General features: G+C 33.4%; 2 protein-coding genes across 6 annotated transcripts in view; one reads left to right on the forward strand and one right to left on the reverse strand.

Moving 5' to 3' along the window:
- LOC122255845 (uncharacterized) overlaps positions 1–3,100 on the forward strand; it is an 11,408-nt gene extending 8,308 nt beyond the window's left edge. Inside the window, exons 5-7 of the mRNA XM_086531012.1 lie at positions 896–1,129; positions 1,342–1,348; positions 3,090–3,100. Of these exons, the coding sequence (XP_086387138.1) occupies positions 896–1,129; positions 1,342–1,348; positions 3,090–3,100 (252 nt within the window). The remainder of the gene's footprint in view (positions 1–895; positions 1,130–1,341; positions 1,349–3,089) is intronic.
- Positions 3,101–6,491: 3,391 nt separating this feature from the next.
- LOC122255847 (integrator complex subunit 14) overlaps positions 6,492–15,000 on the reverse strand; it is a 10,024-nt gene continuing 1,515 nt past the window's right edge. The window contains exons 1-11 of one of the 5 annotated variants that reach the window (XM_086530828.1): positions 13,068–13,162; positions 12,658–12,901; positions 9,387–9,586; positions 9,078–9,248; positions 8,754–8,918; positions 8,414–8,497; positions 8,040–8,150; positions 7,785–7,926; positions 7,186–7,295; positions 6,858–6,969; positions 6,492–6,732 (exon numbers count right to left, since the gene is read on the reverse strand). In XM_086530828.1, coding sequence (XP_086386954.1) covers positions 6,584–6,732; positions 6,858–6,969; positions 7,186–7,295; positions 7,785–7,926; positions 8,040–8,150; positions 8,414–8,497; positions 8,754–8,918; positions 9,078–9,248; positions 9,387–9,566 — 1,224 coding nt within the window. In that variant the 5' untranslated portion in view covers positions 9,567–9,586; positions 12,658–12,901; positions 13,068–13,162 and the 3' untranslated portion in view covers positions 6,492–6,583. Of the gene's footprint in view, positions 6,733–6,857; positions 6,970–7,185; positions 7,296–7,784; positions 7,927–8,039; positions 8,151–8,413; positions 8,498–8,753; positions 8,919–9,077; positions 9,249–9,386; positions 9,587–10,421; positions 10,501–12,657; positions 12,902–12,989; positions 13,191–15,000 lie in introns of those variants that run through there. The other 4 variants (XM_086530824.1, XM_086530827.1, XM_086530825.1 and 1 more) reach the window with 4 other exon arrangements.

Raw genomic sequence — 15,000 nt, forward strand, 5'->3', positions numbered from 1 at the left:
AATGGCGTAATGTCTTTTTCATATTACAATTTAGTGTCCAGAACTATTAATTCGTCTCTAATGGTCTCTATCTTCGTTATCACATTTCCTCTTTCTCCTCTTTCATACTCAGTTTTAAAAATTATCCTTCTACATCTTTCTTGTATAACGGAAAAAGACGTCTCTCTCTTTCGTAATGTCAAAGTGTCCCTTTCGTCTAAGTCAAGTTAACCTAATTCCTCTTTCGGTCGCTTTGCTCTTTAAAGTAGTTTCTCTTTCCTCTTTACTGTAATTTTGATTTCAATCTATTTTGTATGTAATACAATTAGTCTTTCTAATTCCCAGGAAATTAAAAAAACAAAACGTTCGAGCTTAACCTAATTCCCATTTCGCTCGTACTCTTTTTTTCCATAATTACCGTATTTCTACTTTTCCCTTTCGTATCTAACCTAATTATTCTCTCGATCTGTTTTACGTAATCTTCCTCTTTCCCTCTTTAACGCATTTCTTCCTTCCTCTTTAGCGCAATCCCTCTTCCTTCTTTGAATCAAACCGACTTTCTTATTTAACACAATCTCTCTTTCCTCTAACGCAATCTTTCTTCCCATTTTCACTCGATCCCTCTTTCCTCTAACGCAATCTTTCTTCCCATTTTCACTCGATCCCTCTTTCCTCTAACGCAGTCTTTCTTCCCTCTTTAAGTCTATCCCTTTTTCCTCTTTCCTCTTTCTTCCCTCTTTAACACAGTCCCCCTTCCCCCTTAACTCAATCTTTATTCCCTCTTTAACGCAACCCCCCTTCCCCCTTAACTCAATCTTTATTCCCTCTTTACCACATTCCCTCTCTTCTAACACAATCTTTCTTCCCTTTTTAACGCAGTCCCCCTTCCCTCTTCAGCGCTTTCCCTCTCCTCTAAAGCAACATTCCTTCCCTCTTTAACGCAGTACCTCTTTCCTCTTCCAGTATTCGTAACCTAAAGGAATTCGGAATCCTGGACTACTTGGTAAGGAGAGAGACACTGTACGCCAAGGAATGCCTCAAACAAGAGTCTCTCCTCGGCTCTACTGTTAACCTGAGGCCTCTTAAGCTCGTGGATTTTTATGGTGTCCTTTCTCTCTATGGTGCAGGTGATTGTTATCTTATAGTGATGGTACTGGGAAGCACAATAGTTGTAAGGGTGATTCTGTTAGTATTAATTTCGTTTTCTTTTTTAATATTTTTTGTTGTTTCTGTTTTTTAAAGTGGAAGTTGTGTTGATGTTTGTTTGAAAGGATTGGTTCTTTTGATTGGTTGATGTGTTTGTGTTTTAAGATTATGATTAATTTACGTTGTATTTGATATGATTAAACTTGGAATCAAAAGTACGAAGGTATTGTTGTTGTTTTTTTCACTTATAATTTATAACCTAAAATGTTTCTGTGTTTGAGTTGCAAGTACTGTTGTATTCTACGAAGGCATTGCATGTTTCACCTAGTAGTAAAGAATTTATAAAGTTATTGATAATGTGGTTAAGTTGTAAGTTTTTGTATTCTAGAAGTTAAATATTCTCAATGTTGTTTCTCAAGATATAGTGTATTCATTGTACTTTTTTTTTAGAATATTCATCAATGTATTATTTAGTAAATGGAACAAGTCACTCATTCCGTCAAACCAAGATATCATTAAAGTAAAGTACAGTATATCCTAAAAACTTTTGTGAAATCTCACGCGCTTCACCACAATGTCACACCTTCGACACCTCAAGTGACCATCGTTAAATAATACTTTCACTGACTTATTTCCTTCACATCTTTATCAAATCTTCAGCAGAAACTCTTCTTCTTTCTTTCTTCACAGGACATACAGCTAAAACAAAGATACAACACATCCTAAATCCTCTTATATATCTATTTCTCACCTCAGTAACCATTAACAACAGAAGTCTATTCACAGGGACGTTCCTCGCTAGTATTGTCTTCTTGTTGGAGTTATCACTTCGGAGGAAAAGGCGAACTTGAAGAACCCTCCGAGAGAAGGATACCAAAAAGGATCTTTCCCGCCAAAAATGTCCGATTCAACAATGGTGACTCTCGGAACGTTGTGGAATATACTGAGAAACCCGTTTCGTAATACTCTAGGATTTGATGGTGCACGTTCGTGAATTACAGATGATATATCTTTATGCTCTGTTATTTTGTGTTTTTGTGTTATTGTGTTATAAGTTTCTACGTGATAGTGCATTTTTTGAAGCAGAGATCACTGGCATAACCGAACATTAATTTTCTATTTTGTTTTATTACTCTTTTAATCTTGTTCAATGTTCACTGATGTATTTAAAAAATCGACCAGTACCCGTTGATATTAATTAAGTTTAAAAGGCCAACCGGTTTCCCCATTAACAATATCAATCTTCTGACTTATAAATTACGTTTAAACAAACACAATACACAATTATATATATATATATACATATATATATGTATATATATATATATATATATGTATATGTATATGTATATATATACATATATACATATATATATATATATATACATATATATATATATACATATATATATATATATATATATGTATATGTATATATATATATATATATATATATATACATATATATATATATATATATATATATATATGTTTGTGTGTGTGTGTGTGTGTGTGTGTAAATATATATGTACACACACACATACACGCACACACACACACACACACAAACCACAAACATATGTATATATATATATATATATATATATATATATATATATATATATATATATACATATATATGTATATATATATATATATATATATATATGTGTGTGTGTGTGTGTGTTTGTGTGTGTGTGTGTGTGTGTGTGTGTGTGTGTGAAGAGGATTTAGAGTCATTCATCACTGGTCGCCTAGTTTTACTATTTAAAAAAAATGTTCTGCTACATAGTAGTTCATTTGAAGAAAATATGACGCGCTATATGCATTCTTTTATATAGCTGGATGGGTTATACTTTTTTATGTTGCACATTGTTGTGAATGAAAATCAAAATTATTAGCTCTGCATTTACTTTGCATTTCTTGTAATGTATAAGACTGTCATATTTATATCTTCATTACAGCACAACAGTAGAATGAATAAAATTCTTGCACAAAACTGGCTATTCTTCCAACCAGCATAATTTCTAACTAAAGTGCTCACCCAGAGAGATTTCTCTTGGGAGAATGCATACCGAACTTGCGTTGTTCATTGTACCATTGTGGGACATGCTCCGGGATGTCTTCGGGTTCAGCAAGACATTTAGCTGTCCTTCTATACCGAAGCAACAACCAAAGGAGATGGTGAGATGTGCCAGCTGTCCCCTTGGATGGGACAAGAAGATAGAGAGAGGCGCAGAAACTTGCACTGAACATCTCGGCTTTTACATAAGCTGGGTCAGACTGGTAAAAATCAATCAAGCTCTCGCCGTGCTTCACCCTCAGGACAGATTTCGCTTCCTTGCATCACTCCTCCAGGGATATATTTTTAACATAATTTGAAGTTTTCTTTTTCATTTTCTATTCTATCATGGACACCCAGGTACCACTGACTCGCCGGCGAAAGACAGATCCAAGGACAGTCAGACAGCAATCCGAAATAAAATAGAACCGAAATCTTCTTTCCGCCCTAGGCTCTCTAGATGATGTATATACACGGATAGATAACACAAATCCATCCATTTTATAATTAACGATATCAATCCCTGTACCAAAGAGAGGAAAACGTTTAGCCAGGCGGGTATCTACATCATTGTCAGAGGGTATTACAATCATTCGTGTTAAATACTCCTTTGGGATACTGGATGGGTAGATTTCCCTATAAATACTGACATTTGCTCGGCACATTCCTTCATAAGTTGTTTAGCAACCTTTTTGATTACTTTATGCCATCCCTCAAATCCGCTATTAACGTCTGTCTTTAATTAATCGACCCATGTGTTATCATCAAAACTATGCTGACCCGGGTGTCGAGTTCACACCTTTTGAAACTTGATTAAGGGAAGAAACAAGAAGAAACAATAGTCTCAAACAGACCGAAACTGATAAATACTCCCTTGGCCTTGAAGTTCGTCTCTACATCCAGGCTTTACTTATCCTCAATCAAATATTAACTTCGTTTTGGCTTCGTTTTCGTACACGTGGGGATTGTCAATTATGACCGTTGGTGTCAGGTCACTGAAAATGACAGAGACTTTAAATTACTCAACCGATCTTTCTTGTACAATCACTTGAGCTTCTGCAGTCGAAAATTCTAGAATTCTTCAAATTCTGGCAGTTCGCATTTGTATATACATGTAAATATGTCGGTACAGGATAATCAAAATACAATGAAAAATTATGCAATATATTAATACAAATGTCATTTTCAATATAATGTGCACCAAGAAATATATCAACTATTTTGTATTCTATCTGGACGTTAAGCATGCAGTATCTTTATCATTAAAATAAGATAAAATTATTCAACATGTTCTTTAGCCCCAATTCTTTCTTTTTATTGAACTGGAGAAAAATGTAATCACAACCTTCTTGAAAATGCCCCAAATAAAGATTGGTGTAGTAAAATATTCATCTACTTTACCAAGAGTCTGTAAGTGTATGAAAATCAATTTAATTTCCAGTGGAAAAGGTAGTTTTGTACAATGTTATTTTTGTACACCTACATTCTATTAGAAAAATGAAGTATTTTACACCAGAAATGCCAAAAGTTTGTATGTGTCTATGTACTTTACCTACCATGATATGCAAAGCCTTTAATAATTAGTACATTTCGATGTACTAACATCATACTGACTATAATTCTTTCGCATGATCCAAAATGAAGAATCCATATTTCCTGTATTATATAAATATCTGTTATTATTGCCTTCTGCATCGTTGACCAGTACGAATCCCATAAATACTTTCAAAGCATGGTTCGAAATTTACTCAAACTCCGGTCACACTGGTCACATGAGACAGGTATTTCTTTACCGTAGTGACTTACCAACATAGCCAAGTAGTCCAACTGGCTAATTATTGAAAACACGACTATGCAACGAAACAATATGAATCCAGGAAAAAACAATATGAATCCAGGAAACAATAAGTACAATATGAAAGGAAAATGCGGTACAGCCTTGCAGAATGCAGAAGTGAACTACCATTATTGTCTCGTTTTTTCCACCATAGTTTTCGCACTGCCATAGTCACAACACTGATACGAAACACAAGTGGCGACCGACTGGATAAACGACTGGATTTATACAAGGTAACTGTTGTATGAACCTCTGTAATGGTGAAATAACCACAGGTATGTTAATGCACTTCCATCGGGGATGGTTGTAGTAGTAATTTGATGTATACCGTGACCACGTTATTGAAGTTTTTGAAGACAATACATCAAACAAGCAAAAATGGCCGTATTGATAGGTTCATTAGGAAAGAGCGTTGTATATATTGAATATACGTTTGATTTTGTGAATCTCATCGTGAAACAGTTTACTGTGTAGAAACTAGAACTGGTTTACATATCATAGGCTGGGCTAGTAAAATAAAAATATTTCAGATGGCTAATGGGGAAAATTAATTTCTCTCCCAGTATGATATTCATCCCAGTGGATAATATCTAATTTTATAGCTAGCGGAATGCAATAATTTGGTCACAGTAATTGGGGACGCATCATTTTAAGATGTTATATAACATACATCATCTCATCACCTTATATAAGAATAAATAATTGATTTAAGTTAAAAACTAGAACTAAAACAAATGGCACTTCAGCTAATGAATAAGTGTATAACAAATTGAACTTCGCATTTTTTTTTTTTTTTTTTTTTTTTTTTTTTAGAAAAGAAAGCTTTGTATAAAAGAAGAAAAGAAAAATAATACACTCTCTGATTAACTGGGGGCAAGTAATCCAAGTTAATATGTTAGCATCAACCAATGGATATCAGCTGTAATAGACATAAACAACATAGGGTGGTGAGACAGCTGGTCCAGCACTTGTCATGACAGTCATATTTAAATGACTGTCTCGAACCATTAAAGTTGTGCTGAATTTGAGTGCAAAATGTGGATGTGGATGTGGATGTGGATGTGGATGTGGATGTGGATGTGTGTGTGTGTGTGTGTGTGTGTGTGTGTGTGTGTGTGTGTGTGTATGTGTATGTGTATGTGTGTGTGTGTGTGTGAGTGTGTGTGTGTGTGTGTGTGTGTGTGTGTGTGTGTGTGAGTGTGAGTATGAGTGTGAGTGTGAGTGTGAGTATGAGTATGAGTGTGAGTCAGAGTGAGAGTGTGAGTCAGAGTGAGAGTGTGTATGAGATTCTTCAACCTCTTTTTACAGTAAGTTGCATAGTTTACAGCAAGCAATATGCAACAAATATATCAAATATCTATATATAAATGTATATGTAAATAAAATAAATATGTATGAGGACCCTAAAATATTTAATCTTCAACAAATCACATAATTCAAACAAATGCTTGCTCAAGTTGCTATTAATCTGGTCAGCCTGCAAATATCTCCTCAAGACTTTCCATTAATCCTACAATATCTTTGTTTGTAGGTTATGCACATTTTAACAGGAAACTACACTATTTTATTAAAACTTCTCTCTGCAAAAAGTACCTCACCTTTATTGGAAAAGGTGTAGAAGATTCATTTGGTCCATATGGATTTGTGGGCAAAAGCGAAGCTGGTCCAAGATTAGTTAACTTTCCCATCCAGGGAAGAACATCATTGCCTGTATTGCAAAAAGATAAAGTAATTTCCTGACAAGAATATAAATCAAAGATAGATGTACTTCCAGCATTTCTGTTAACACTTACAGCTGTTACAATACGACAAAACATTTAAAGAGAGACTAACCTGGTACAAAAATCGATAGCATTAAATTCGACTTCTTTTTGTTGTCCGCCCAAGAATACAGAATACCATACCAGTTGTCCCCAACTTGACACAGAGCCACCGTGTTCTCTCTCTGAAGGATCAGAGAACCAGATTCTTTATCCAACCAATTTAAATTCATATTTATAGACAGACAACAATGTGTTAATTTCCTGGCATCAGAGGCTAAAATTACCCTTAAGCTAATATCGCTAATTTAATGGTAATTTACCCTAGAAGAGTGAAAAAATTACATATGTTAATTGAGTTGTTACTCATAAACAACAACATTTATATCAGAAATGTATACCTTTAGCCCACCATGGAGCAAGACACAGAAAGAAGGTTCGTTCCCCTCATCGTTCCCGCTGCTTTCATCATCACTCCCGCCATCTGCCTTGGGTAGCATCACCAAGTCTCCTGAACATAGAATATCAGTACAATGTCCATATAAAGAATAATGAGTGCAATATACAACTGGTCATATTGAAACTTACAATATAATATCTGTACTATTACAGTTTCAGTGTAATGTAACTAACAAAGCTATTGTTTTAGGAAAATCTCTTAGGCTGAGCATTGTTTACTTTTGCAAATAACTTGTCCTCCTATATAAAATAATATTAATAATATAAAAATAATAATAATAATAATAATAATAATAATAATAATAATAATGCCTTTCCTTCAATTAATTACAAGTGCTTATCATTTGAACATCATGCAACTTCAACTTCCTTGCATTTTATTGTAAAAAGACTTCATTGATATTGAAATTCTTTATGTACAAATGTATATCCACAGTATAAACATAAGAAGATTTAACCAATTCATATGACAGCATCTTCTTATCAAAAATTTTAGTCTATATATTGCTGCAAACTGTATATTCTTTTATATAAAACTGACCTTTAGTGGACAGGGGAAGCACAAGATGTCTGGAGAAGGCAGGAGGTGAAGACACATCTCCTGTATTCAGAAATCCCAGCACTTGGATGGCAGAATCTACGCTCACACGCATCACTTCAAAATCATGGTGACGGCAGTAAGGCTTGAAGATAAGGACCAAATAAGTATAAATGTTTATGTTCACATAATTATGCCTAAGTATACTTCATATATAATGTTTCAAGTGATGAGAGTGTTCCACACAGACTATAGTACCTGAGGTGGGGGTGACAGGGTAATGGGAGACGACAAGTTCCCACACTGAAGAGTTCCAGAATAGGAGGAGAAGTTGTCCTTAATCAGCTGATCAAATAATTCTGATACCGACTGAAATATAATGCAAACAAAAGCAGCATTGGTAAAGTGAATACTACCACTGAAGTTTTATCTTTTTCATATACTTCCTCTTGTATTTCTTCATTCTCACGATTGATCAAAGTTGATGATGTAGTTGACATATTGAATTCAAGAAAATTGTACATCTTCAATCTTACAATAGTATCTTATTTTGAATTCAAGAAAATAGCATATCTTCAATTCTAAAAATAGTATCTTATTTTGAGGCACTGACACAAATTACTACTTCCTACCTGCTTGCTTAATCCACCTTCTGGAACAAGAATATCACCCTCGCCATTCAACTCAATCAGACGTTGATATAAAGGTTTTGAAGTCTGAAACCAATATTAAGAATATAGTACACAGCATGCTAATAATCTGGGCAAAAATGAACATTTTTCTTCTATCCTGTTGTGTTCCTTTTTTATCTACAATTGACCTGGTAAGATTAATAAACTCTCTCTTTTTCAAAGAACATACAAGGAACACAACTAGAATGCTTTGACAATATTCCAAGTAAGCCCTCTTTCCCTTGAAAAAGTTACACATTACTTTTCTATGCATTTTTTTCTTGTTTTATTTTGATTTTACCTGGAAACCTGGTTCACTTGGGTTGGCGATGCAAACAATGCTGAGCTTTGCAGGAAACGGGAAAGGCAGAGGAAACTGAGCTGCTCCTCGGGAATGAGGAGACATGAGGGACTTCTGGAGGGCATGTTGTCCTATCCCTGCATTACCATCAGTCACCAAAACAATCTGAGAGGAAGATTTACATATGTAAGAGATATACAAAAAGGAGACAGTCCTCTATCTATCTACTCATATACAAAGGTTATAAAATATAACAAGAACAAAAGTAGAAAGGACAACAAAAGAAGAAGTAAAGCAAGTGCAGGGACACAGTCCCACTGTTACCTGACACGGAGTTCCATTCCCCCACTCTTCCAGGATATGCTGTGCTGCACCGACCAGCCCAACATCAATGCTTGTTTTGTCTCCTTCCTCTACTAAATTGAGGGCATTTTTGATGGATTCAAAATCCCTTGTAAAGGGCATAAGGATTTTGTATACAGATGAAAAGGAAATCTGCAAAAAAGGTTAATGTATCAATAATAACCCATCATCATCCTACTTTAATTAATATATTAATAAAAGCAATTTACAAATTAAATTTTCTTCATATCTATCCCAACATAAGAACATATAACGAAATATAACCCTTACCAAGCTAGCAAATTCTAATTTACAATGCTGCGCAAAGTGGTCAAGCAGACTGTGGCATCCATGGGCAGCAAGATCCCTCCTCAGTTCTAAGCTTTCTACATCTTCATTTTGGCTGGGAGTCGATACGTCTATACTCCGACTCATAGAAAGCGATACATCTAGGAGGATTACTGTTGGCATCTTTGATATCTATGTAAAATCTGTGTGGATGGGGAGAGAGAACATAGAGAAAAACATTCATTTATATCTGGTAGCAATGAAAGAGTATAATAAGCAAAGTCAAAGAAATAATATCAAACATTTTCCCAACATAATACCACATATCTTTAGAATATAATCATGGATATATGCAATGCAAAGAAAACTGCCTTTCACTTAAATTCTCATATCTGCAGACTCAAATTATTTTATGTTCCAGCAAAGTATAGTTCTTTACATCTAAATTCACTCCTCTAAAATTCTAACAAGATTTAAATTATCTAAAGTGCTTTTGAGAGGTGAAACTAACATCACTTTAAAACTCAGAACTTCATTACTTTGGCACACGACAATCAACCTTATGGCATGTCGTAATTAATTAATATTAGTAGTAACACTGGAATATTCATACGAATGCAAGAACAAACGCTTAGATGCCAAAGTCTTAGATATCTTAAAACCATCATTCTATCCTGTCAACTCAACCGATCCTATCCTGTACCTTTAATCATTAAATAACTAACTCGTGGCCTGTAAAAATGACTCTGAAAGCCACTATGGCAGAAGGCAGGGTTTTATTCACTAGTAATAAGACTCTTATGAATGGGCAGAATACTCAGACTGTATTGTTGGGGATGTGTTGTTGCAAAGAAGAAGCTAAAATAACGTTTTTGTTGCGATGATGATCTACCTCTCTACACCAAGACCCTATTTATGTTCAGTTATATCCATATATAAAACTACTATACATGTATAAATGAATATACAACTAAGTACATAACTCCAATTTCTCAGGTCAATCCATTAAAAAGCCTATAATCATCCCCCAAGACCTACACAGTACTCGGTTTCAAATCTCATTCCTCATGTGCATAGTTTTACACACATAAACAGCATCGGTGTTTACCCCAAACACTCAAACCTCGATGTTTTTGTCACTTCATTGCGATTAGCCCCAACGTAAAGCCCTCTTTCCCTTGATATGTAGTCGGTATTTTTATTGTTATAATCATTATTATTATTATAAGTATAGCTGATGGAAATCATTATCACTATAATGATTTCCATTATCATTATTATTGTTACTACTATTAACGGTAGCCAGTACCACTGAATGTAGTCTTCTTCCCCTTCTTAACATTATTATTTATTATTATTATTGTTATTATTAATATTATTATTATCATTATTATTATTATTATTATTATTATTATTATTATTATTGATATTATTACCATTTGTATCATTATCATCACCATTATCAATAGCCCCGATATACACCCTCTTTCCCTTGTTTAAGTGACCACAAATATAATATTGATATCATCATCGTTATTGTTATCATGATTTTGATAATTATTACCGTTATTATCATTTTCATCAATATGGTTATTATCATTATCATCATCATTATCAGTAGGCCCGAAATACGCCCTTTTTCCCTCATTTAAGTGACCACAAAAATAATATTGATATCATCGTTATTATTATCATGATTTTGATAATATCATCCTCATCATCCTTATTGTTATCATTATTAGAATTATCATTATTACCTTTGTCATTTTTATCATCATCATAGGTATTGCCATTGTCATTATAAACATTATTACTATTATGATTATCGTTATGTTTATCATTATTATTGCCATTGTTATCATCATCATTATCATTAAGAGTAGAATTATTATTTGTATTATCATTACTATTATCATTATGATTAGCAGTAGTATTATCATTATTATTGTCTTTATCATTATCATTATTATCATTTTCATTATCATTATAAATTACATTATTATTGTTATCATCATTAGTATTAGAGTTCTTACTGCTATCATCATTACTATTTTTACCATTATCATCATTAATGTTTTTTATCAATATTACTACTATTATCATTTTTGTTATCACTATCATTATTATGATGTTGTTATCAGTATCATTATCAGCATTATTATCATTGCTGTTGCTTTTATCAATATTGTTATTATCATATCATTATCATCACTATTGTTTTTTATCAATCATATCATTATCATTATTATTGTTATTATCATAATTATCGTTATCTTCTTATTACTTCCATTATCATTATTATTATCATTCATCATCATTACTATTATCATTATCATTACTGTTGTTGTCAAGATTATCATTGCTGTTATAAGTAGTAATATTACTATTACCACCATTAATGCCATTATTACCAATATTCTCATTATTATCATAATTGTTATTACTATCACCATCATTCTCATTATTATTCATAATCATTATCATCTTAACATTATTGTTACCATTTTTATGATTTGTGTCAATTACCATTATTGTTGTTATTGTCATTATCATCCTTGCTATTATTATCGTTATCTCTATCATTTTTTATTGTTATTATCACTATCATAATTTTCATCATTATCATTAGTATCACTATTATCATTATTACTATTATCATTATTAATATTACCATCATTTTATCATTATCATCGTTATCATTTTTATCATCATTAGTACTATTACCATTATTTCAGAATTTAAGGTTATGATCATTGGTATTATTGATATTGTTATCTTCATCATCATTATTATTATCATTATTATTATTATTATTATTATCATTATTATGATTATCATAATTATTATCATTACTCTTGTTATTATCATTAACATTATTACTAATACCGTTAGTATTATCATTGTTCAGATGCTTCAATTCAATTATTGGATATCAATAAATGTCTGGAATCAGTCAAAGAGCGTCTTGGGAAGATTCTGTAACTGCCAAACACATCTTTTTATAATGCAACCAGCGAGCTTCTCTTGCAATTGCAACGCCATCGACGTGAGTAATGATGTTGCACTTGCTACTACTAACTCTTTCCTACACAACTTCAATCATTAACAACTTGGACCAGATGGATAATTATAATGTCAAAAAGAGCATAGGACTGTTTCCTTTTCCTCCACTTGTCCAGGTGAGAGGACTCATGGAATAAAAAACTTTTAACGAATATCTGATATTGTAATGTGTAGCTAAAAGTATTCGGTTGATGATAAACACTTCACTCACCGCACAAAAATCCCCGAACCTTAATGGGTATTAATAAAACACTCCACAAATTGAACGGAAAATTTGTGGCAGTGTTTTATTAATTCTGTTATGTGCACGTTACTGTGTTTGTATTTTTTGTGATTCCTTAATGGATATGTTTCAAATCTACAACAAATGTGGTCGTGTGTTCAGCGGACTCGCACATCATATCTCTGACACTGGACATTATCCACTTTTCGTATAACAGGAAGGTCTGCCATTTCTGCAACATATAGGTTAGATAATCCCAGATGAATCACAACCATATCACTGAAAATCACTGCAAAACTGAGGTTCTTCGATTAGCTAACCTGAATGCACGACGTCGTCACCGCATTTGGAAATTATATCAATACCACAAATGGCAGTTTCAGAGAAAAAATCCTTACATGAAACTTTTGTCAAATCTTTTATAAAATTGGTATCCCTATATGTCTCTGGTGAGGTAAATGTCTATATGATATAGCTCCATTCGACATCACTGTGATCAATGGTCGTCAATTCAACTGCAGAACCGGTCAGTCTTCTTATTATCTGATTATCAAAAGATAAGAACATATAAATAGATGGCTACCAATCGCTATGGCTTGTTCAGAATAATCAGATGCACTTTTGATAACTGATTAGCTGCAGGTTAAGATCTTATCTCAGAATATTCGCAAAGATATCCAGAGGAGATTACAGCCCCCCCCCCCCCATCCACACATACACACGCACTTCCAAGATTACCGCTCAAGCGTGTGTGGGGCGATAATTTTGACTATTATTTGAAATACATGCCTCTTACTTGTACTGACATGTGTTTCGGACACAAGAGTCGAAACGGCGGGCCCAATGCTGGAAGTGGAGGGACTGAGCATTAGAAAACCTAGAACTATATCTGAAAGCAAGCAGGGAGTTCAGGAAACTTAACGGCAGTTTGAGGACTGAACATTGATAGGATGTTTTCAGCTGCATCAATAATACCACCTTTGTCCGGGAAGTATGTGTTAAAACGCGCAAAATTTCCAGGCCTAAACCACCACACTTACCTATGGTTCACGACCAAACAAAATGTTAAGCTTTCAAAATGGGACAGTTATAATTCGAAAAGTTCTACAGCACTTGCATTTTAAATTCGATTTTTTTTATGCTTCGTATCATATCCAGAGATACTTTCAACATTGGCAATCAAAAAATATTTCCACTGTTGGAACGACCTTTATACGCCTCCCTGTGCTTTTGCGAAGGCTTGCACCACATTGAAAGAAATATGTCGTTAAGTGCCCTTGTTTCCTATGCCCATGTGCACGACCTCTAGCTAATACTAACGCAAAACATCAAGTACACCTTCACTTCCTCAAAAAGATGTTGATATCTGACTCAAGAATTACTAGGAATTTGAACTTAAAGGTTGCTTTTCTTACAATGTACTTTACAATGTGACGTCACAGGTGAAGTATGTCCTGAGGATTTACGATCTTGTGATCCTTCCGATGAGAATACAATATGGTAAATGCTTTTGAGTATCCGGCCTCCTGTACAGAATAGCTGGGATGAAAATAGTAATAAGAATATTGATTTTAATAACAATAATAACAAGTATAATGATGATATGATAATAGTACGGATAATAATAATACTGATGATAAAAATGATGCTGATAATGATAATAATGATAATGATTGTGATAATAATAGTAATGATAATAACTACAATAAACAATGATAATGACAAAAGTAATGATAATAATAGTAATAATAATGATAACGAAGATAATAATGATTATAACGATGACAATAAAAACGATGATGATGCAAGGGATCCTAAGAGCATGGTCGGGACCCAAATAGCGATCACGAGATAGTAAAATGCATTATAAACTAAAGACAGAATTTTAGAATAACAGAGAAATAAAAGAGTATTATTTCAGTGACATGCTCAGATCACTCGGGTAGAAGTTCAGTCGTGCAACACCCATGCACGACACTTCATGCTAGTATTATTTATGTGTAATTTGCAATGGTCCCATGATAAAATCCGCAAAGTTATTTTCAGCAATGTTTGTTATTAATATTTCCAATGTTGTCCCATAAAAAAATGTGGATACCATAGTGCAGTAGTTAGTAGTATGATTTAATTCAATAAAACTAGAGAATCATAAATAAATGCACTATTAGAATGATTGGTAATTAAGATTATATACACACATATAGGGTGCTTAGACCTCAAGGTTTCCAAACAAAATTGGGAATCACTTCTTTAAGAATGAATTTAATATCATCGGATGTATTAAAGAAAACGCAGAAAATAAAGTAAAAATCTTAAAAGAACAAAATTAAA

The sequence above is a fragment of the Penaeus japonicus genome, unplaced genomic scaffold (assembly GCF_977035675.1).
Source record: "Penaeus japonicus unplaced genomic scaffold, GWHDUDI00000001_assembly GWHDUDI00000034, whole genome shotgun sequence".
Lineage (NCBI taxonomy): Eukaryota > Metazoa > Arthropoda > Malacostraca > Decapoda > Penaeidae > Penaeus > Penaeus japonicus.